The following is a 22182-nucleotide window of genomic DNA, read 5'->3' on the forward strand; positions in this document are numbered from 1 at the left end:
ATAAAAATGTCCTCGTTTTTATGTATACTTCCAGATGTACTGCTCACCAAAGGCAGAATTTCCACAGCTATCCTTTCCTTTTATACCTGTCACAACTTGAGTGCAAAGCAGGTAGTTAGAAATTTATGAGATTTATACTTCCAAAACCAACGTAAGAGCACAAACAGTACATGAATTACATATGCACAGGATCATTGAAGGTTTTGAAAGCTATCACATTGTATTTCAGAAGTGTGGCTACACATTTTGCTGGGTAGTCTGGTGGGGTTTTTTCAGTGACATTGGCAGACTACTCAAATGGAGTTTTGAGAGCATTAGAAGCAGTATGTGGAGTACTCTGTAGAAGAAAAACTCATTACTGATCCTTTTCTCATAATATTTGAATGCCCTGCTCTTTTGTGCAAAACGTATGATGTACACTGATGAGAACAAAGGAGTTTTGTTGATTGGTTGGGGTTTTTTTACTTCAGTGTAAACGGGTCAGTTACTAGAATTTTGATCCTTCGAAGAAGAATTTATTATTTTAGTGTGTATTTTTGAATAGGCTTGTTCTAATTCACCTTGATGTGAATATCTGATCTTCCTTTTTGAAGCTATGCTTCATTTTGAGAAAACTGTTGAGGTAAATTTAAAGATAAGTTATCACTCAGACAGGAGCAGCTTCAGATGCTGGAAGTTGTCCTTTTAGACATATCCAAGAAACTGTGCAGTCTAGTTCCATGCGTATCAGCATAGTGAAATAATTTTATAGCAGCTGAATATCTGTCCTGTAATGTATTAAATAATTTAATTTCTGATAAATTAAGTTGCATATTATGTATTTAACTTCGACTTGCTTTTCTTAAGGATTCTTAACGGGCTCAGTAAGTATAGGTTGTTATGAGTGATACTCATGCATCTTAGAATTACTTAATTAAAATAGTAAGAAATAATTTGCCTGTTTCGTGGTATGCTTGAATTTTATTTTTTTTTCCCATGTTTCAGGTAAATATGCTGAAGATATATTTGGTGAACTTTTCAATGAAGCACACAGTTTCTCATTTAGAGTCAACTCCTTACAAGAACGTGTAGATCGCTTATCTGTCAGTGTTACACAACTCGATCCAAAGGAAGAGGAATGTAAGTTACCTCCTGCATGGAGGATTTCTTATTTTGTCACTCAGACAGCACTGACAGGTGAAATGGAAATAATACTTTAATAGTTTAAATCATAAGAACACAGAGCAAAGCATCATACGAAAGGTCCATTTCTGTTTCTGCTACAGGTTTCTTTTGTAGCCTTGAGCAGCTTTCTGAACTCAGTGTTTTCATGGTTACTGAATGATACTGTTACTAATGAATTTACTTAAAAATGGCTACAGGAGTATCTGTCACTTCCGTAGTGTTATGTATTAGGAATATTAATAATACTATGTAATGTTATGTGAACGCTTGGAGATAAATCTATACACCTTTTTAAACCTTTCTACTAATTCTCATGGAATGTAAACATTTGTTCAAGTAGGATTTTTGCATTTAACTTGTACCATCTTAATTTCTGTATGACGTTATAGTTGTATAGCTTCATTTGTTGATGCTGTATAACCTCTTGGATTCTTCCTAAATAGCTTTAAGTATTATAAATATTGGTTAGCACTGAGAAAACAAGTACTCTCAAAAGTCATCAGCTCATGCCCATAAGACAAAATCTGTATGGAATTTTAAAAGGTGCCTAGGCTTTGTGATGAGTACAGAAACATTGACCACCTAATGTGTAAATGCCGTGAAGCTCTTTTGCTTTCCTCAATATCTGTTGGATGCAGGTGGAACTGTGAAAAATCTTGTAACCCCAAACATTTTAGGGTATTCTAAACTATGTGCTTAAGACCTAGAAAGTAGAGGAACATCCCATCATGAAAAATAACTTCAGATTGCTTGTGGTATCCAATTTTAAACTATAGAAAGCTGTTTCAGTTCTGAATGTCTAGATATAATAATTGTGTATTATTACATTGTGGGACCATAATTGTGTACACAGAAAAAATGAAGTGTCAAACCAGGAGCGTGGTCTTCAGGCTGTCTTTGGTTATAGATGTCAAAATTTCACTAGTAGCAAATTTAAGCTAAGGGAAGTTTTGATTCTGTATTTCGCGTGACATTAATTTTAGAACAGGTTTTGAAAGACAGCTGTTCACAGCTAGTAGCAGATTTTCCACAAAATCATGACTTGCCTAGGGGAATTCTTACATTAATGGGATTTTCCAAGTCTCTTGATAACTGAGCATAAATCACACCCATACACCACTTTTTCCAATTGTTGTGGTTTAACCTGGCAGGCAGTTAAACACTACACATCCCCTTGCTTACCCCTGCTCCACAGTGGGAGGAGGGAGATAATTGGGGGGGGGGGGAAAAAAAAGGTAAAATCTGTGGGTTGAGATAAAGTCAGTTTAATAGGACAGAAAAGGAAGGGAAAACATCAATAATATTAGAATATACAGAACAAGTGATGCACAATGCAATTGCTCACCACCTGCTGACTGATGCCCAGCCAGTTCCTGAGCAGCAGCCCATCCCCCAGACACCTTTTCCCCTGGGTTTATATACTGAGCATGACACCATATGGTGTGGAAGGTCTCTTTGGCCAGTTTGGGTCACCTGTCCTGGCTGTGTCTCTTCCCAGGTTCTTGTGCCCCTCCCTCCCCCCCCATCCTGCTCGCTGATAAGGTGGGGTTAGAAGCTGAGAGTCCTTGACCACTGCTCAGCAACAACTAAAACATCAGTGTGTTATCAGTATTATTCTCATCCTGAATCCCAAATGCAGCACTATACCAGATACTAGGAAAAAATGAAATCTCTCCCTGCCCAAACCAGGATCGGATTTCCTATGATCGGATAATGATAAAAAGTCCTTTTCATGTACCATAATAAATTGTCAGCAGTTGTAATCTTGAAAGAACTGTAACACTCCACTGTTAATGGCATTTCCTCATTTACTCTTGACAGCCTAGTTTTGGTTTAAATCAGAGGGACATGTATGTTGATACATCATATCTAGTATGTTAATCATTCACATTTCCAGAAAATGGAGAGACCGTTTTAAGCCACTGAGTTAAAGCATCCAGGGATGTTACAGGATAGCAAGATGGAAAATTGTATTATCCTGTGTAAAAGGCCTTTGACAAGTTTGGCTCTAGGTTTCAGGACCAAAAATCCATAACTCTTTGATATTAGAGAATTGCTAGAAGTATTTTTAAATAGTGTGTAGTCCCCAATGCACCATACCAACACATTTTCACAGAACTGTGCATGCTGTAGTGTTTGCTAAACTGTATAGCTAAAGAAAGGTACAGACACTGCAGTTAAAGGAAACAGGGCTGGGAATAGGTCTACCCAATGAAGTCCAGCATGGCTCAGTGTGACTCGAACCTGGTCCCCTGAATTTGTGTCTCACACCATAGAATAGCAGTGGCTGCTAGTACTTCAGAGGGACACGTGCAGTCCTCAGTGTCAGGAGCTGTTAAATGACTGCTTTTTTTAACCTAAGAATATCCAGTCCCTGAGCTGTACCCAGTGCTCCTTATTCACAAGTGTCTGCCTGGAATGAGTCACCACATGAGGACAAAGGAGATGGGAAGACATTTGATATTACTTAAAAGTTAGGGGTTGGGAAACTTTTTTCCTTCAGTATACTGTTTTGGGCTTGACTTTAGAAATTGATCACAAATAGTTTAGTCCTAGTGTGGACTAGAAATGCTAAAGGATGTTAATGCATGAAGGGGAGGGCAGGGGAGAATATTTGAATTTATCTTTTTTAACCCTCTATTCAAGAATTAAGCAACTTTCAGTACTTCTACTCAGCTAACAGCATGAGTAAAATGGGATGTACTTGTGAAATGAGTCTCATCTGCTCTTTGCCAGGAGGCAGTAATAGAAGATTTAATGGGTTCCTTTGGGCCCATGCTATTACACAAGAGAAAGAAATTAAGATTCATTTAAAGCTAAGTGGCACGAACGAAAACAGCCCAAGTCAGCTTCACTAAACAAGATGCAGATACTTGACAAGATGTTTCTGATAGAGTCAGAGTAATGAAAGTGTTTGAACAGTCTGTGTGTTTTCTCATTTTGAATTATTACAGTATCTCTGTGAAAGAATAAAGCCAAGGTTAAGATTGTATCTTTAAGAGCCATAATCCTTGTGCACAATTTTTCTGTCATAGAAGAGTTGCTATGAACTTGGTTTGGTTTGAATTATTACACATTTTCAAATTCTTGATTTCTCAGTGTTGTTAATTTCATATTTTAATAGATTTTTAAAAATACTTTATTCTTTTCATATGCATGTGGATTTTTTCCCCTCAGAAGATACCCAACTTGTATGCAGACAAAAAGAAATCCTCTGCTTTCCATCAGTAAACTCAACTTTATTTCAATTGTATGGGAAACAAGCCCATACGTATCCAAGCGTAATAATATCTGGGGTCCTTTTAGGACTGAGAAAACACATTCTTGCTATAAAGCTGAACTAAGGTTGACAGCATCACTAGCCCTGCAATATAAGGTGTCCTCATAGGTGAGAAAATAAATCCTGAGTATAGTTTCTTTGCAACCATTTTTACCTTCAGTATTTACTTTATAGGTAACATTACTAACTGTCCATATATATGCAAATTGTATAAGTAAAATAATATTTTTCTTAATTGATCACATTTTTGTGAATTTAACTGTGCCTTTTAAGTGTGAAGTACTGCTAAAGTGAATAATGTCATACTTACAGAAATCTGACAGTTTTGAAAAGAATATTCATTTTAGCACTTATGTGGTTCTTTTTTGAAATGCTGATACATGGTACAGCGCTGATGTACAGTGTCATGAGGTATTGGAAAATAGTTTTGTATCACTCAGAAATAAATAACATCAGGCCAGAATGAAAATTCATAAACTCAAAGTTTATCAGAATATTTTGGTATTAATTTAGTGGATCTTTCAATGTGTGCTGCCTAATTATATTTAAATCTCAAACCAGAGTGGATCTCAAAGGCATTGTATCAAATTCTTGATTTCTATAGCTTATCTGTTACAACAAGCAACTTAAATAAACCTAATGACAGAAGTGCTGTGGGTGAGCAGCCTGACACACTTCAGGAAAGGAATCAAACAGTGTTGTGGATTTGTTTCAGTGGACTTCTGGCTTTGAATACATGTGCTTATTGTTTTTCTAAACATTCTATAAATATTGCCCTGTCATTAAAACAATAGTAGTTCAGAAGTTTGGCTGAACTAATGCCAAAAAGAGATTTGATGTTTTGCTGTGGGGAAAAAAAGGTGGAATTTGGTGGGGAGAAATGTAAAAATCATGACAGATAATTGTGGTCTGTATACTTCTGAAAATGGGAAACTTGGTCAACTTTAAAGTCTGGATAGTCAGCCCCTTGTGAGACTTAGAAGGAAGGGGTAGTAAATCCCAGTTTAAGGGGCCACTCGCTGTCTCTAGCCTCTGAAGAGGATTTTCCTGAGTATAAAAGTGTATAAATGTAATCAAAATTAAGAACAGAGAGCACGTGAAAATTGGGTTATGGTCTCCGCATGTACTATGTTAAGTGGTGAATAACTCTTTTGTCATTTCATTCTTTAGAAATTTTACCTTCAAAGGCAAATAAAGGCTGTTAAATTATATAGTAGGTCACTTTTTCTTGCACATTTCTACTTAAAGAAAGTTGGATTTGAGTGTGTCTCCCTCTCAAGATTCTGAGCAGGTAGGCTGGGCTCCAACTGCTCTCCAGGTTTTTTCTCCAATTTTCTTAGGCCCTTGATTAAATTTATGGGTTATTTAGTAAGTAAATCAGTTTTAAATTAGTGTGTCCAAGGCTTAATAGTTCCATGGTAAGACCATGATATTGCATATTTTCTGTGTAAAAAGAGGGATCTGGACAAAATACGGTTTTCTAAACAATGTGGTGGTTTTGTTGAGACTCACCAGCAGATTCAGTGCTCGATGCCCTTGGGTAATTTACATCTTAATGGGGCTTCCTGGTTCTACACGCTTCATTTAAAGCAGCTTCTGAGTCCTCTTAAAATGATTGCTCTAACATTTACATCTTCTTTTTGTTTACCCATAGTAGTTAAGCTACATACATTTCAAAGAGTTCTTGAGCTTTCAGAAAATTTCTATTTCTTGTGTGGGGGACAAGCCCAAAAGAGAGTAATATCTGATCTACAGAAGTAATCTCTCTCCTTAGCAACTATCCAACCCACAGTCAGAGTATGCTGATGGCTGAGAAACCTAATGTGTGTGCATTCTGGTAATTGTTTAAGTGGATAATCATTACAAATATAAAATAAATAAGGTAGAAATCAGACTTTAAAATTGCAGTGTCTCGAGGAACTGAGTCACACAAATCTTTACCTTAAGAGAATTTTCAACAGCACGACTCCCTACCAGTTAATTACCTTTAATGGGAAATTTACGACTAAGTTATTTATTCGTGAGTGTCGTTCTTTCCTCTCTGCACTTTTCAAATTGCTGGGTGAGATTTTGAACAGGAAAAGGGAATTGTGGGCAACTGAGGCCATTGATTTTTATAAAATTTCTCCATGTCATTTAGTTCTACAGGAGGTCACAGTTGTGGCATTCAAGAGTTTCCAGTCTTGAAAGTTGTCAGGATGAAATTCTGCAGAAAGTGTTAAGAGAGTGAGCTTTTGAAAGGAATATATGTGGTGTATTTATTTACTGTCTTTAGGAGAATGGTATTTTTTGGCCTAGAACTTAATCATAAATTGTGTATTTGAATGAGTGTGAAAGAATAAAAATAAATCTAATAACTTTTTTCTCTTCTGATGAAGTACAATGTAGTATTTAATGTATTTGAAAAGTTAAAAGTAGCTACTTTCTGTCAGTACACTGGTGTGCTCTATACCTGACTTTTAATACAAATTGGGGATTGCAGTTTAATGAGACACTTGCCAAGAGATAAAACATTGTTTAGTATGCAGATTACAGATGTGCTTTTATTTAATTTGTACTTCACCTCAAAAGAAACACAGTTATTGTATCTCATCAGGGGCAATTTAAATACCCTTCCCCCCCCCCCCCCCCCCCCAGTTTGTTGTTGATTACAAGTAAAAATGGACTGGCACCTCTTTTTCAAAACCAAATGTACGAAAGGTTGGCTGTTTAGCTTTCTGACAGACAATTTTTACTTCTGTGGAAAATATTGTTGTGTGCAGAGGGTTAGATTGGCTAATATAATACATCTTTTCATACAATCCAAGCAACAGACACAATAAAGACAAACAGGCATTTGTTTAGGTTGTTGAACAAATCTTCAAATTAACTTGTGAATATCTCAACATTTAAGGAAATTATTTAAGACCCCATTTTTTGTTAATTGCAGTGAACACAAGTGGTGTAGTAGGTGGACTTTCAGAAAAATATACCGATATAAAATTTAGGATCTTGGGCTATACAAAAAGTTCTGGTGTTAGTTAGGAATTAAGCAACTGAAAGCATAAATTTAACAGCATCAAGTCAAATGCCTGCAGCTGTTCCAACTCCTCCTTCAGCCACTCTCTCTTCTCACACCTGAATTCATACGTCCAATTTGTCTGACCTGTCCCCTTGCTGTGCCAGTTTGTCAATCAGCCAAAGCCAAGTGGCTGTGGGACCAGCCAGGTTTTCACGTGTTCCCCCCGCTGAGGCTGTAAACCACGCAGGGCTTTTGTCTCTTGGCCAGCTGGCAAGCTGAACAAGTGGCTTTGTACGCCAAGCCATGCACAGCCCAGGATTACGCTGGCTGTGTGACGTAGGATTTACCTGATCCTCTGTGTAGGCGAGTTATATCCATGGCATGGTTCTCTGTATTTTGTGTGCCACATCCCTTCGTTTCCTGAGTAATGTTGTCCTGATATTGTTGTTTGGAATAATGGTGTGCTTTTCAGGGAGTGCCTCTTACTGGGTATCAGCATAGGAAATGCTGCTTGAAATTGTACAGTGTATGTTTTTCCATGAAGACCTCTGCTGTGTATCTCAGGTTTAGAGAGAAAACAATTACACTTATTGCTGGGGATTGATTGATTGATTTTCCTCAGGTGTGTTATCCCCCTGTATATGTGTACAAAAAGTGGAGTTTTAAGCAAGAAAAGGGAAGTTATGAATTAGACTAATTATTAGACATAATTAGAATTATGAATTAGTTATGAATTATTTGCTCATTGAAGAGATGGAATGCTAATAAGTTTATAGAACAGTGTCAATAATATGGTGTCACATACTCTGTGAGCATTTTAATATTAAACCAAAGTACTGTGTTTATTTATTAGAATAAATTGACTTAGTTCATTGTCTTTAGAATGTACACAGGTTCAAAGAGAAGTATACTGAGTTTTACTTTTGTTGGAAATGTCTCAAATAAATGACAGACAGAAATCTTGCAGGATTGCCAAGCAACTCTGAACAAGTACATTGGGTGTTATTTGTATAACCAACAATCCAAAGGAAAAGCAGCTGAAGTATAAAAAGATCTAAGACTTAAGTTTTTAGATGAGGTAAACCTCAGTTATTCTAACTGAACTTTTGCCAGCTGTACTTCATGACAGGTACAAAATATATAGGGTTATTTATGACTGCAAAAATACCTACAGAAATTGAGACTCCTAGCTGACATTCAGACATTATAATACTTCATTCACATACTTAAAAAGGCTTCTGAGGAGCTAATTAAAGGTATTAAAAAGAATAAAAGACACTGTGATGAATTAGAACCTAAGGGTAAAAAGAAGGAAACTTCTCCAGGAGAACACAACCTTGCCAAGTGTAATAAACTTCAAAAGCCAAGCTGAAAATCAAATAAATCCCATCTTTAGCCTCACAAAGGATGTTGCCAATATGCTTAGGTAAGAAGACAGAACATTCCAGGAACTGCAAGCCTTCTGGAAAAAATCCCACCTTCCACCCCTTTGTGATCACACAGTAGAAATCCAGCTTGGTGTATGTACATGTGTATGTGTACACTTGTATGTGTTACAGGAACCCAAGTGAAAATACAGTTTTCAGCTTAAACAGGTTTTTCTTTAAATTGATGCCAAAGGCCCTAGTGATAGGGGGACACGAGTAGAGTTGTCCTCTCATCTTGCATAAAGGGGCATTACTATCAACCTGTTTCTATAAAATAGATATAATTATTTATAGATAAAATGCATGTGCTGAGAATACTCTCTTTGCTACTATGTCTGAAGACTGGTTTCAGTATTGGTTTGTGATTTTAGGAAAAGAGCCCAAACTAACGAAAAAATTTGCTGCTTTATCTAATGGAAGTCTAATGCTGGTTGCAGAGATAGCCTTGAGAGACACCTGGACTTCACAGGTGCCGTAACTGAAGATCAGGGAGGGAGAGAAATATGAGACTAAATAAGTATACTGTTTCCAGAATTAAAAGTGCAAAGCTTATCAGTTGTGGTCACTTTACCATTAATCTTTATCTATATTTTAATGAAATAGAAAAAACTCTTTGGAAATCGAGAAAGATAAGGCTTTACCAGGAGTGGGTAAAAATAGTTGAAATCACTGTTTAATGTGTTGTGTTCATGTAGTACTGTTTTCATTTGGATCTTACATAAAGGTAATTGATTATTCCTAACTACTGTGCTTAAAAGTCAAGGTGGCTCTAAATTAGACAGAGAAGGCTCATGTTGATTAAACAGATTAAAAAGCATTTGACTAGTTTCATGTGTTGGAACATAGAATCACCTCCCATCCAAGCCCATTGATCTCAGTAGCATAAGCTTAAGCGATTTGCTGGTTTGGCATGTCAGTGGGCCTTCAGTGGAACTGCTGCCTTACATGCAAGGAATGCAAAGTTTGGCTTGCTCATGCCATAAAGGTAAAATCTATACCTCAAGACAGAGAGTAGATTTTAGTAGCAAAAGGATTGTGTAATGGAGCTGGTAGATGTTATTAGGTATTTCTGAACTACTGAATGATATTTTACAGCTACAGTAAGCAATTTGTTGAACTGCTTAGGACAGACAGAGTTCTGATATCTATCTAGGTGAGAAAAATTTCCTGTGAAGCTAAATAGAGGATAATGTGCTAGAACATTACAGACATGATTTTCACATAGTCTGACAATATCTTGCCATGGCAATAGTGCTAGATGAATCTGTATTTGCTGTAGAATGCCTAAGATGCAAGCAGTGGTGCTTTATATTTTAACCAACATTAGGTAATTCCAGACTAATCCAAATAAAATTTATTTGGTGAGGTTTTTAAAATGGCAATATTCCCTTTCAGTGTCACTGCAGGACATTACAATGAGAAAAGCTTTCCGGAGTTCCACAATTCAAGACCAACAGCTGTTTGACCGCAAAACTCTGCCAATTCCTTTGCAAGAAACTTACGACATTTGTGAACAGCCTCCTCCACTTAACATTCTCACCCCTTACAGGTTAGTAAAATAAAATTAATCAAGAACAATTTCTAGCTTATTTTGTGTAATAGAGAGGATATATCCAGGCACCTTGCTCATGTTGAGTAGCTCTTGAATATTTAAGGAGCCAGACTAGAAAACTGTGAAGCTGCTGGAGGAATAAAAGCAGCAGAAGACATTATAAGCATTAAAACTTTACTCCATTGTACTGAAATTTTAACTCCGTGTAAAATGGTAGGAAAAAGTAATTTTTATTATCTGTATTTATTAAACCATATAATGTACTTGAATGTGAAGAAATTAAACAGGTAAGTGTGTAGAAAGAAGGATCTTCAATGGAAATGAATTGAAATGTTTGCTGTCCCAGAGTCAGTTTGAATCAGTAGCTGAACATGAGCAGCCACACAAATTTGCTCAATGTTTTAACAGCAAGATTGGAGTTATTGGAGTGGGAGTTCTCTGATTTATGACACTCCTTTTTTGTCTGGAGCTTGTGTTAAAGTTATCTTTCTAAAATTAGGACCTTGAATGCCAGGAAAGACAGTAAAAACTGATGATGCAGGAGGTCAATGATCATCTCTTTTATGTTCCTCAGTAAAACATTTCAGAGTCTGAGATACCCTGTGTTTCTTAATATGCCCTTCCTTTGTCTTAATGTTTGGATTCATGTCTTGTCAAATAAATAGTATGCCCTGTTTGTGTCACTGTATTTCAGGGATGATGGAAAAGAGGGTTTGAAGTTCTATACCAATCCTTCATATTTCTTTGATCTGTGGAAGGAAAAAATGTTGCAGGACACTGAGGACAAAAGAAAAGAAAAGAGGAAGCAGAAGGTACATATGTTAACTCTATATAGCTTCTCCTTGTTTTTTCCTAGAAAGGGTTTGCAAATATGCTACTTTAATAGCAATCCAAACTTGACAGAGTCATCTTTATTCAACTAAAACTACTTGTATTCATTCAGGTCCATCAACTTTAACAATTAAATAATAATAATAGTAGTAGTAAAATGATATAGAAGGACCTAAAGCTTTCATGCTGTCTTAATGTAACCAACATCAGATTTGCCAAAATTTTTGAGTATTCTAGCAATGACTTGGAAAGGAGGAATACAGCAGGAATAAAGAATTTAACTTGAACACTTACTTGTAAGACAAACTTTTGACAATCTTACAGGTGGGAAAGCTTGAATGACATTCTAATAGATAGAGTTAAACTAGAAAGAAATTAGTAGGAATATAAAACTTTGCTTGTATGTTCTTAAAATTAAACAAGCACTTTTGCAAAAGGTAATGCTTTTTTTGTTTGACCATTATTCTGTATATTTCATACATAGTAGAGAGAGTAAATATGAGTGTCAGATTCATAATTTGATTTCAGACTTAGAATAAAAAGCTACTTAAACAGCTACTTTTCTCTGTACTATTCAGCTACTTATCCACTAAAGTTTCTGGCTCTTACAAGTCTTTCTGGTTTACATAGTATGTTTAGCCTGAAAGTAAATTTTTCTTGCATTTGAAATGGGATTGTTTTTCATAATTTTGTGGCTGATGTTTACATGCAACTAATTAAAATCACTGTCTCAGCTGTCAGTTTTGTTTGCACAACTCTCCTACAGCAGAAAAATCTAGATCGCCCTCATGAACCAGAGAAAGTGCCAAGGGCGCCTCATGACAGACGGAGAGAGTGGCAGAAGTTAGCCCAAGGTCCAGAGCTCGCAGAAGATGATGCTAACCTCTTACATAAGCACATTGAAGTTGCTAATGGCCCAGCTTCACATTTTGAATCAAGGTTCCTTTATGTTTTTTCTATCCTTTATTGAGTGTATTTGTACTGCGTAGTGAACACGCATGAGAAATGGTTGATGACAAGAGGCTACTGCTCCCCTTGAAATGCACTGGAAATCACTGATTTAGCTTAATCAAAACTCAGTTTTAAAATAGTGTGTCCTTGAAGGAGTAGTTACTATGTTGCTATTTTTAAGGGTAGTGTGTATTCTCATTGTATCCTTATTGTATCCTTAAGGATGTTGTTGTCCTCTACAGCTTGATGAAGGTGTAGTGTCACTGCTGCAAGCTCGCACCCAGGTGTGCCACTACATTCCAGTCCTGACCTACAAAATCCCTATTATTCCAGCCTCTTGATTTTTCTTAAGCAGACACTGCCAAGACTATATGGTGTGTGTGATGTGAATGAACGTCCACTTGGAACTCAGATGAGAATGCTGAGCTGCTCTTTACTCTTGAACAAATCCCTGATTTGATTGACATTTCTGGTTATAGCCTATTACAAAATCCAACCTGTTGAATTCTCATTTCACAGCACGTGTTTGCTGGTGGCTAAAAGTAGCATTTCACACGGTAAACACCTGCTGTGCTTATGCTTCTGGTCTTTGTGCAAGATCAAGTGCATTTAACCAGCCAAGAAACATCTGATAGCAAAGAGGGCTGACAAGTAATTTTAGGACATTTGGGGGTATATTTTTGGTTTGTGGGTTTTAGGTGTTTTGTTTTGTTGGGGTTTTTTTTAATTAAAAAGCATTCATTGTCTTTCCAAAAAATAGTTAATTTTTTCCCCGTCTTTGTGTGGTCAAAAACACACCATAAGAGAGTATTTTGTTTAGCTTTGTAAGGCCTTCAAACAAGCTCAGTAGTGATGGTGAGTAATTATGACAGCTGTAGGAGAGAGTGTTTGCTGCCTGAAAAATAGAAAAACCTGCTTATGGAAAACTTAGCTCAATTCAGAATGTGAAAATGCTCTCAGTGCATTTCACTCAGTGGGGTACAAGTTAAGTTACGGTGATTAGCATTTTTCTAGGAACAGCTTTGTAGTACCTCTGTAAACTGCTGTATCAAGTCATTGGCAGAAACATCTGCTTTCCTGCTGTCGTTTTGTTGTGTTGTACGTTGGGTTCCGCTTTAGACGTGCTTGTTGCAGGTATCCTTTTATATCCAGGACCCTGGCCTAAACCTTGATTATCTCAGTACTAGTAATGCAATTATTAGTAATGCTGAAGTGCTTGGGAGCACTGCATGTGCAGAGCACATTGTTCGGATACAGAACAGCACCATGCTTTGGAATAAACGAAGATTTTTGCCCCTGACAAATTTAATAGGTTTAGATACTACAGTGGTGGCAGTATGTGGAAATGTAGTGTTGCTTTACTTGTTGGGAAGTGTTCTACAAACACTTTTGCTCTGAATTTAATACAGCTTTTTAAAAATAAAAATCTGTATTGAATAGTTAATTAAAATTTACTAACTGATCAGGTCCTTGAGGTGTGTCTGAAGTTGTCATGAACAAGTAAGCTGAATCGTCTTTATTTAGTGCTACTACTCAATAATAGATATTTATCAAGTCCTGTGTCTGTCTATTAAAGTAGCAAGTTCTCTGTATATATTGGAATAAAGATCCTCTGACAGAAATTCAGCTAAATTATTCGGTTGTAAATTCTACCATTCTAACATCGATGGATGTTTCATGAATGATATAAAAGAAGAGTAGTCTGATTTTATTGCTATGTTTACTTAACTCAAAATAATGTGACTAATAAACACTAAGGTCACACACATACTGTAGAAACTATCAGATATACCTGTCAAAATCAAACCCTTGAGCTGCTAGAAGTAATAACAGGGAAAGTGGGATAAATTACTGAAAAGCCACACTGTCTAATATGCAGCACTAGTGAAGATACTTGTATTCAGAAGTCAGACTGAAGCATAGAACAGTAGCTGAGGGCACTAATACTTACTCCTACTAAAGGCGAAGTTGGATCATTTCTCCCTGTTTTTCTACAGATCTCAAGCATACGTGGACCACATCGATGGATCGTATTCCCTCTCTGCGTTACCCTATAGCCAGATGTCTGAGCTCCTGAACAGAGCTGAGGAGCGCGTGCTGGTCAGGCCCCATGAGCCGCCGCCGCCGCCTCCGATGCACGGAGCCACCGAAGTGAAACCTGTGCCTCCCTGTGTTAGGTACGAGCCAGAAAAGCCACGTGCAGATCTGTTGGGGTGGTTTGCTACCACCCCACCAATAGCTGTTAGCATTATTTCCATGCTGCCCAGGCAGTACAGGCATCCCAGGGGCTGTGGCAGCCTAAGGCCCCAGCGTGCCTGCAGGAACAGGGCTGCCAGGAACTGGTCAGGAAGGCCGGTGTCTAAATCCCGTAGAGTGCTCTGGTGGAGACCCACCTCACCTTGCCATTAATACTGCAACCATGCTGCCTTCTGAGTTAAATGGCAAGACAAATAACTGTATGGAAAATGTTTCTCTGAAATATGTTGGAATTTCAGGATGTAGCTTTGGAGTTTTGGAAATTAGTACAACTGAGCTGTGTTTCAGCCCACATGAAAGGAAGAATTTATCACAGTAAGACAGTTGTCAAAACTATGTATTCATCGCATTTGCTAAATTGCAAGTGCTTCCCTCTCCCAAATGCTTTTATTTTCTATTTCTTTGTATGTTTTCAGAAGTGGATACATACATAGAATGTTCTCTAGAGGTGAAAATTTTGTTGTCACTCCCCTATTTTTTTATACCAAAAGTCTTCCTTTATGGTTTGGTATATACAACTTAGAATAGAGGACAGTTCATTCGGATGGGGTTGTTACATCAGCAAGATGGTAGTCTCTCGAAAAGAGTGATTTTTTTACTGCTTAGGGGATCATACGCAAAAATGCATAACTCTTTAGATTAATTTTCCACAACAGCTAAAGAAATCCTCTAGTGGTCTTTCAGGAAAATAAGTTTACTCTTCTCTCTTGTTTTCTTCAATTCACCTATTCATTGCCCTATAATGAGTATCTAGCATATAACTATACCTCTCTGTACATAGCATTGATGACCTTTGATATTAGTCTCACTCATTTTGTCATCACACCTGAAATACGTGTTTCAAATTAACTTGCCCTCATTGTTTGCATTGTTTTGTTTTGGTTTTAAAGTTCTGTGAATCAAAGCAGCTAATCAACTGCTAGTTCCCTTACTTCAGAAAAATAATTTGGATTTACTTAGGGACAACAGGGAAGAATTATACTAGTATAGGAAGCCTTTGATAGAGATGCAGGTACATTGTATAAGAACATAAATTTGGTTAGTAGCTGAATTTGAGCAGAAAAATTGGAAACCTGATCCATGCTCCATACTGAAAATTAGATTTCCTTGTTTATGAGGTGTGAACAAACACCCTGAAATCATCATAGTACATAATGATCTCTAATGCCCAGGTTTCAATGTTCTTAAGTTGCAGAAGGGAATCTATTACTATTTTTTCCACTCTCTAGCTCTAATAACTTTGTTCTGTTATTGGATATTGCAGTTCTACTCCTGGCTTGGTAGAAAATCGTCCTCAGTCACCAGCAACAGGCAGAACACCGGTGTTTGTGAGCCCCACTCCTCCTCCACCACCACCACCACCTCTTCCGTCTGCTTTGTCGACTTCATCATTAAGAGCTGCAATGACTTCCACCCCTCCACCCCCAGTCCCACCCCCACCACCCCCTCCCACAGCTGCTCTGCAGGCCCCAGCTGTGCCACCTCCACCAGCTCCTCTCCAGATAGCTCCTGGAGTTCTTCATCCAGCTCCACCTCCAGTTGCTCCTCCCCTAGCACAACCCTCTCCCCCTGTCACTAGAGCCGCCCAGGTGTGCGAAGCTGTACCTGTTCACCCAGTTCCTCCACAAGCTGAAGTACAGGGACTTCCTCCACCACCCCCACCTCCTCCCCTGCCACCTCCTGGCATTCGACCCTCCTCCCCTGTCACAGTTGCAAACCTTTCCCACCCTGCTCCTGTTCTGCACCCTCCTCCCACAACCATTGTCCCCAGCCCTCATGCACCCATAATGCCTCCATCTCCACCATCCCAAGTGATTCCTGCTCCAGAGCCCAAACGCCATCCTTCAACTCTTCCTGTCATCAGTGATGCTAGAAGCGTTCTGCTGGAAGCAATACGGAAAGGTAATATTGGCTATTAAGCAGCAAAAAGAATAATCTCAGAAACCTGCTAAACACACGTGACCTTTGAGAGAGGGAATATTTCACATGTGTAAGAAGTTAGAGGAATGCATCTTAAGTCTGCTTCTGTTTTCTATCCTCTACAGTGTATGCATTGCCAAGTAGACAGGTTTTTTTCAATTTGTAATTGCACTTATCAGGTGTTTAGTTTGGATGGCAAAACTGGTTCTCTGTGGAAGTTAGATTACAGAAGAAAGTACATGTGTTTGTAGATGATCTGTGGAGATTATCTTTCCACTTCTAGTTACCTGCAAATGTAGCTATTTCTGATAATCTACAGATTGTGTAGAAAACAAAAACATTGGTTTTCACAGACTATTAGATAAAAGCAAAACAGATCAATTGGTATTGGTATTTTGATCATCTCTCACTGTATTACAACAAGATATAAGTGACGTCCAGAAATCATTGCTGAAGACTTCAAGCTGTAAAGTACCTGATCTGGGCACATCTCAGCACAGTAGTGGAGCACCCTTTGCATTGCAAGGTGCCCATGGCAGAGTGCAAGGGAAGGGCAGAGCTGCAGGACAGTGTTTTCCTGATGATCTCACAAGGAGCTGTGTGCAAGCTGTACCTTTCAGCTTATTGTGCCCATGGCCAGGAAAATCCCCGCTGCGCTGTGCACGCTGCTGTTTGACGGTGGGGTATCTTTCAGTAGTGAAGCTCTCTCAAATGTTTCAAGTCCTACGTTCTTCTACTCTTCCCCTGCACAGCAGCACAGCACAGAATTTGTATGGTACTGTAATATCAGCAGATAGGCTATAGCAATAATTCAAAATATTTTTGCACATCTACGTGCACATGAATTGATAACATCATTGAGTCTAAAGAAATGTTGACAAGAGTTGAGTACCAGAGAGGTGCATGAACATGCATAGAGAATGTCAGCACAAATAAGGAAGTAGAGCCTGCTGGTATAATCTAGGTGATTGCTGAAAACACTTTTGACCAAGTCATGCCCAAGAAACAAAGGCTCGAGTTACCACAGCTTAAATTCTGCCTAAGGTCCTGTGCTTGGGTTGCCTGTCAGCTGACAGCGAAGAATATTAAGTACAAGATGTAGGTCATTCTTAGTCTGTGTCGGTCTGGGATATCGTGAGTATAAAACCAAAATATATAATCTCTGTCATGTTTTTAACTAAGTTGCTGGATTTAACTTTTTCATACCTTTGGTATGTGTTATTTCTCCTTTGTATTTGATCTCCAAGTAATACTTTATCCCAAACCAGATCATTATATGATAAAAAACAGGGTTACAAGAGGTCCTGTCTTGTTAGGATACTCAAATAGCTATAAACTTCCATTAAAATCATGAATAGTGAATATGGAAAATGTCTGGAAATGCAAATAGCAAAATGGCTTTTAATCACTCACGGTGGTACTAAAAATGTATTTTTAATGGGAAATTAGAACCAGGATGTTACAGTAGAAGGACTCATGATCTAGTCTGCCACTGCAGTTCTGACATTCCTCTCTTTAAAAACGTGACAAAAAAATTTCTACCTGAGCAGGACAGCATCCTCTGTCTTCACTTTTGCTTGCGAAGCATTTCGTGAATCGTGGGCTAGATACATTTACAGTGGGGAAGGAGGAGAGTGACGTGTTTGTGGTCTGATGTTCTCCAGGTATTCAGCTCCGCAAAGTTGAAGAGCAGCGGGAACAAGAAGCTAAACACGAGCGCATTGAGAATGATGTTGCCACTATCCTGTCCCGTCGCATTGCTGTGGAATACAGTGATTCAGAAGATGATTCAGAATTTGATGAAGTAGATTGGCTAGAGTAAAATTACTACATTGCTGTACACTGCAAAATCGAATGCTAATGTCCATTGTGGTGCTTGTTCTTTGAAAGTTTGATGGTCATTTCTAGTGTTTTTTGTATTCTTTTCTTAACATAATTAATCCATGTTTTTCTACTTTTCAGTTTACAAAGAGCTCCTAGTGCATCTTCAAAACTAAATGTTTTACAGTGGCTTTTCTTACACATCTCTTTTGAAAGAACATACTTTGTTCCAATAGACCACTAAGTATTAAGCATGGGCAGCTGTTGGTAGAGTAGCAGTTTCAATTTTTTGGCATATCTTAACTGTGCACTTTGTGAATTTTAAGTTGATGAAGGCAACTGAGATTGACATTCCAAGGGCAGCTGTATGTACTAATGAGCCTTATTCTACTTCTGATAGTGTTTTAAAACATTAAACCTAGCTGTCAAAATATCACTGCCTCGATTACACCTGTACACTAAAAGTACATATAGTTAGCAGCACTGAACACACTGAAAAGCAAATGGATCTTCGGGGGGGTTATTATTGTTTTATTGTTGTTTTTAAATAATTATGGCCTTATTTGAATGTTTAGAGATTCCCCTTCCCTTCTTCCCTCCCAGGTACATATTGTGTGGTACTATTTTTGCCTGCATAATAGAAGTTTAAAGTTTTTTTTTTCCTTGTGAAATCTTTTGACTTAAACATGCTGTGTAACTTATGTAACTGTTAAAATAACAGTTTGATTTAATAAATGGTTCATTTTAAATGTTCCTGGGTGTTGCTTTTTCAATGAAGCCTGCTTTTCACTGGTATATCTGAGAGATCCTTGGATTTCAAGTATTTAATCTGTGGTAAATATTCTGTACCTGATCTAATGAGAAACTATCATTAAATGATATCTATATGCATATCTACTGAGAAAAAAAAAACCAGCTGAAATCTTATCGTGACCTTAGTTTAAAAAAAAATACACAGAATTTGGAGCTTGTAGCTAATTGGCTTTAGGGTTGTTTTGGTTTTTTTTAAAAAAAAACCACTTTACCATCAGTGTGTCTTGAGGAGAAGCCGCAGTTAAAATCATGGTTGATGAGAGATGACTTTTTAAGTGCTGTCTAGCAGCATAGTGCATGTTTTACACAGTTTTTGTGGTTTTCTTCCCTGGAATAACTCCTTCAAGTCAAAAGCCTGTTGAGAAGGGAAGCATGAGAGAGAGTGCAAGAGCTCTCTTACCCTGTGATCTCATTCCTGGAAGAAAGGATTGTATAGTAGAGGGAAATAAGTCTTGAAAGTCAGAATGAGATTTCTGAAGGGGGTACATTAAATGTTGTGTGTGTTATGGACCAGTTTGCAGGGACGTGGTTGTTAGCCTTGTCTTGCAGCTGGGCAAAACTCCCAAGGTATAGGCTGGGGTAGGAATAGTGTACAGCAACCCTTCCAACTCCACTGTGACCATCTCAGCCTCCACTGTAATTTTGCACATGGCCTACTGTACTCAAGACTTTTTCAACTTCAACAGTAATGCCTCTGTTGGTTTTGCAGAAGAAAAATTATTGTCACAATTTGTGAATCTCCATCCTTGTAACTACGGCTGCAGATCTCTGCACTGCTCTCTTTGATCGTTTCTTCACAGTATATCACCATCTGGTTTGTTCTGCCGTTCTCAGCCAGCTTCCAAAGTGCATGTCCTTCTTAATCCCTCATTGTAATGGTAAAGAAAGGATGTCAGAGGCACTGCTGCATGAATATTTGATACTGTTTCCTTGGATCTCAGTAATCCTAACTCAGCAAACCTAAGTAACTCACCCAGTAACTAAATGTAAGAGATCCTATTTATTCAGCTGTAAAGATTTGAGATCTTTAAGCAAAGTGCATTGTATGCAGCTGCAGCTCCCCTTTGACCAGGGACCCAGATCTGCACTCCAGACAGCTGAAAGAAGAGCTTGTCCCTAAATTCTGCATGTAGGTAGTTCTGCCATTCACGAAATTGCATTTCAACTGATGTTTATACCTGTTCCTTGCTCAAGTCTCTATAAAATCCTGATTTTTCTAGTGGATATTATGGAGAGCAGCCTACATTGTCACTTAAATGGAGCAGCAGCATTTCTGTGCCCAGGCTGTAACTGTTCAAATTAGAGCATCTCACTATCGTGCCCGCATTTGTAGATGTGCTCTGAGTGTGTCCAGGAGCTGTGACCTGGGTACAACTTAGCTAAAGTGAAGAAATCAAAGCAAAAAAAGGCCTGCAGGTATCACATAGCAGACTTGAAGTTATAAAAAATGATTGTTATTGACCTGCTTTGCTGTCCTGCTGATTAAGAGTATCCCTTCCAAGCTGGTACCCAGGGCAGACAAAGCACTCATTTAATATGACACAGTCACACAAAGTAATGAACCTTGTCTGAGAAAAGTCAAGAGTTAAATTCAGTTAACATTTCAAAGGCAGGATTCTTGGCCTTCTGCCACTGCTACAGCTTTCTGCCATAGCAACTCGTCTCCAGATAGCAATAGCATGATTCACTAGTTGCAAGAGGTGATTGTTGAATTTGAATATTTGTGTTTGTAGATCGACTCCAAGCCATGCATTTGCAATCTCAGTGATTTGTGTCCCTCTTACCGTGGTCTCCATCCGCCTTTCTCGTTTGGTGGAATGCTGTGCAGAGGGCTGCTGGGCTCTTCATGCCTGTGATTAGATGTGTAATAGATTATTGATTGCTTTGTCTTGTAAGGTACTAAATCAAGTCTTCTGTATTGAACTGTTTACAGAGTCTGTTGTTTACCTCTGTACATTTGCAGCAGCTGGTTAAAACCAAGGCTCGAAGTCTGGCACAAACTAATGTGTCAGTAATCTTTCATATAAATGAAGGGAAACCTTTGTTCGTCTTCACCCTTTTCTCAAACTGTAATCTGGGACAGTTAAAAATTAGCTACCTCTCCTACTGAGAATTGGGGGAGGGGGGGGAACAGAACAATATAAAAAGCATAGAAAGAAGAAACAAAAGCTACTTGGCAGAAGACTAGGGAGGTGCAGAATTTGTCACTCAGGGGTTTTATCAAAAGATAAAACAGTAACGATGCAGCCATCATGGACAAACCAAAAACAAATCAGTAAATGGAAGAGAACAAGGACTGAACGAACAAGAACTAAAAAGAGACATAAATCTGGGGGGATTTTTAGTGGTGTGATATGAACAGTAACCATTAAATACCAGATATTATTGAGGGAGTATGTTATCTTTCAGTAAATTGGGATTTAAAAAGCAGGAGGCATATTAAAAGACCTTTAGTTGATAAAATTATTCTTTTCTGCATGTTGCACAGGGGTGCACTCCTCAGCATCTAGGTGGACACTGACACACCATTGCCCAACTAATGTTCCTCAAAATGTGCCAAGGGACCCGAGTGTGCCAACAGGTACCCACAGTCCCCGAGGCATTGCAACAGACTCTTCAGGATGATGGGGCCGTCTCGGCTTGGATGCAGCTGCCACCCCGGCAGTGCACCCGCACGTGATTTACCTGGAGGCTGTGAGCCTTTGTCTGCCTGGAGGATGCAGATGGAACAGCCTCTGCCGTGGGCTGCCACATCTCAGTCTCCCCAGCCCGTGCATCCCCACGGGGAGGGGGCTCAGGGCATGGTGCAGAAGCCCCTGCTTGACAGGCAGTGCAGGGTTATGGCAGCAGCCAGAGCCCCGAAACTCAGCATTTCCACAAACCGCAGCAGTTCCAAGAGGAGACTCGAAGGCAGAGCCTCAGCACAGGCTCTGCCACCCAGGGCTGCATCAGCAAAGGATCTGACAGAAATTCGACTCGAGCTCCATCAAGTGTCCACTCTGTCTCCTCAGCTACAGGCCAGAATGAGTTTTACTCTCCCCGACTCTTTTGCAAGTGGGGACATTAAACACCAGGAGAGGAATCACAACCAGAGACCACGGGCAGCAACAGTGATCTCCCTTTTTGGACCCTCTGCCAATTCTCCTCTCTCCTTTCCCCTCCTGGC

The 22182-nt window shown here is 38.7% G+C and overlaps 1 protein-coding gene across 1 annotated transcript in view; it reads left to right on the forward strand.

Annotated features, from left to right (window-relative positions):
- WASF1 (WASP family member 1) overlaps nt 1-18204 on the forward strand; it is a gene marked incomplete at its 3' end in the record, with an annotated part of 28177 nt that extends 9973 nt beyond the window's left edge. The window contains exons 2-8 of the mRNA XM_082277144.1: nt 985-1119; nt 10268-10421; nt 11119-11236; nt 12022-12194; nt 14204-14383; nt 15727-16364; nt 18047-18204. Of these exons, the coding sequence (XP_082133270.1) occupies nt 985-1119; nt 10268-10421; nt 11119-11236; nt 12022-12194; nt 14204-14383; nt 15727-16364; nt 18047-18204 (1556 nt within the window). The remainder of the gene's footprint in view (nt 1-984; nt 1120-10267; nt 10422-11118; nt 11237-12021; nt 12195-14203; nt 14384-15726; nt 16365-18046) is intronic.
- Between the last annotated feature and the right edge of the window lie 3978 nt (nt 18205-22182).

Source organism: Coloeus monedula (genome assembly GCF_965178545.1).
Source record: "Coloeus monedula genome assembly, chromosome: 2".
In the NCBI taxonomy this organism is placed as follows: Eukaryota; Metazoa; Chordata; class Aves; order Passeriformes; family Corvidae; genus Coloeus; species Coloeus monedula.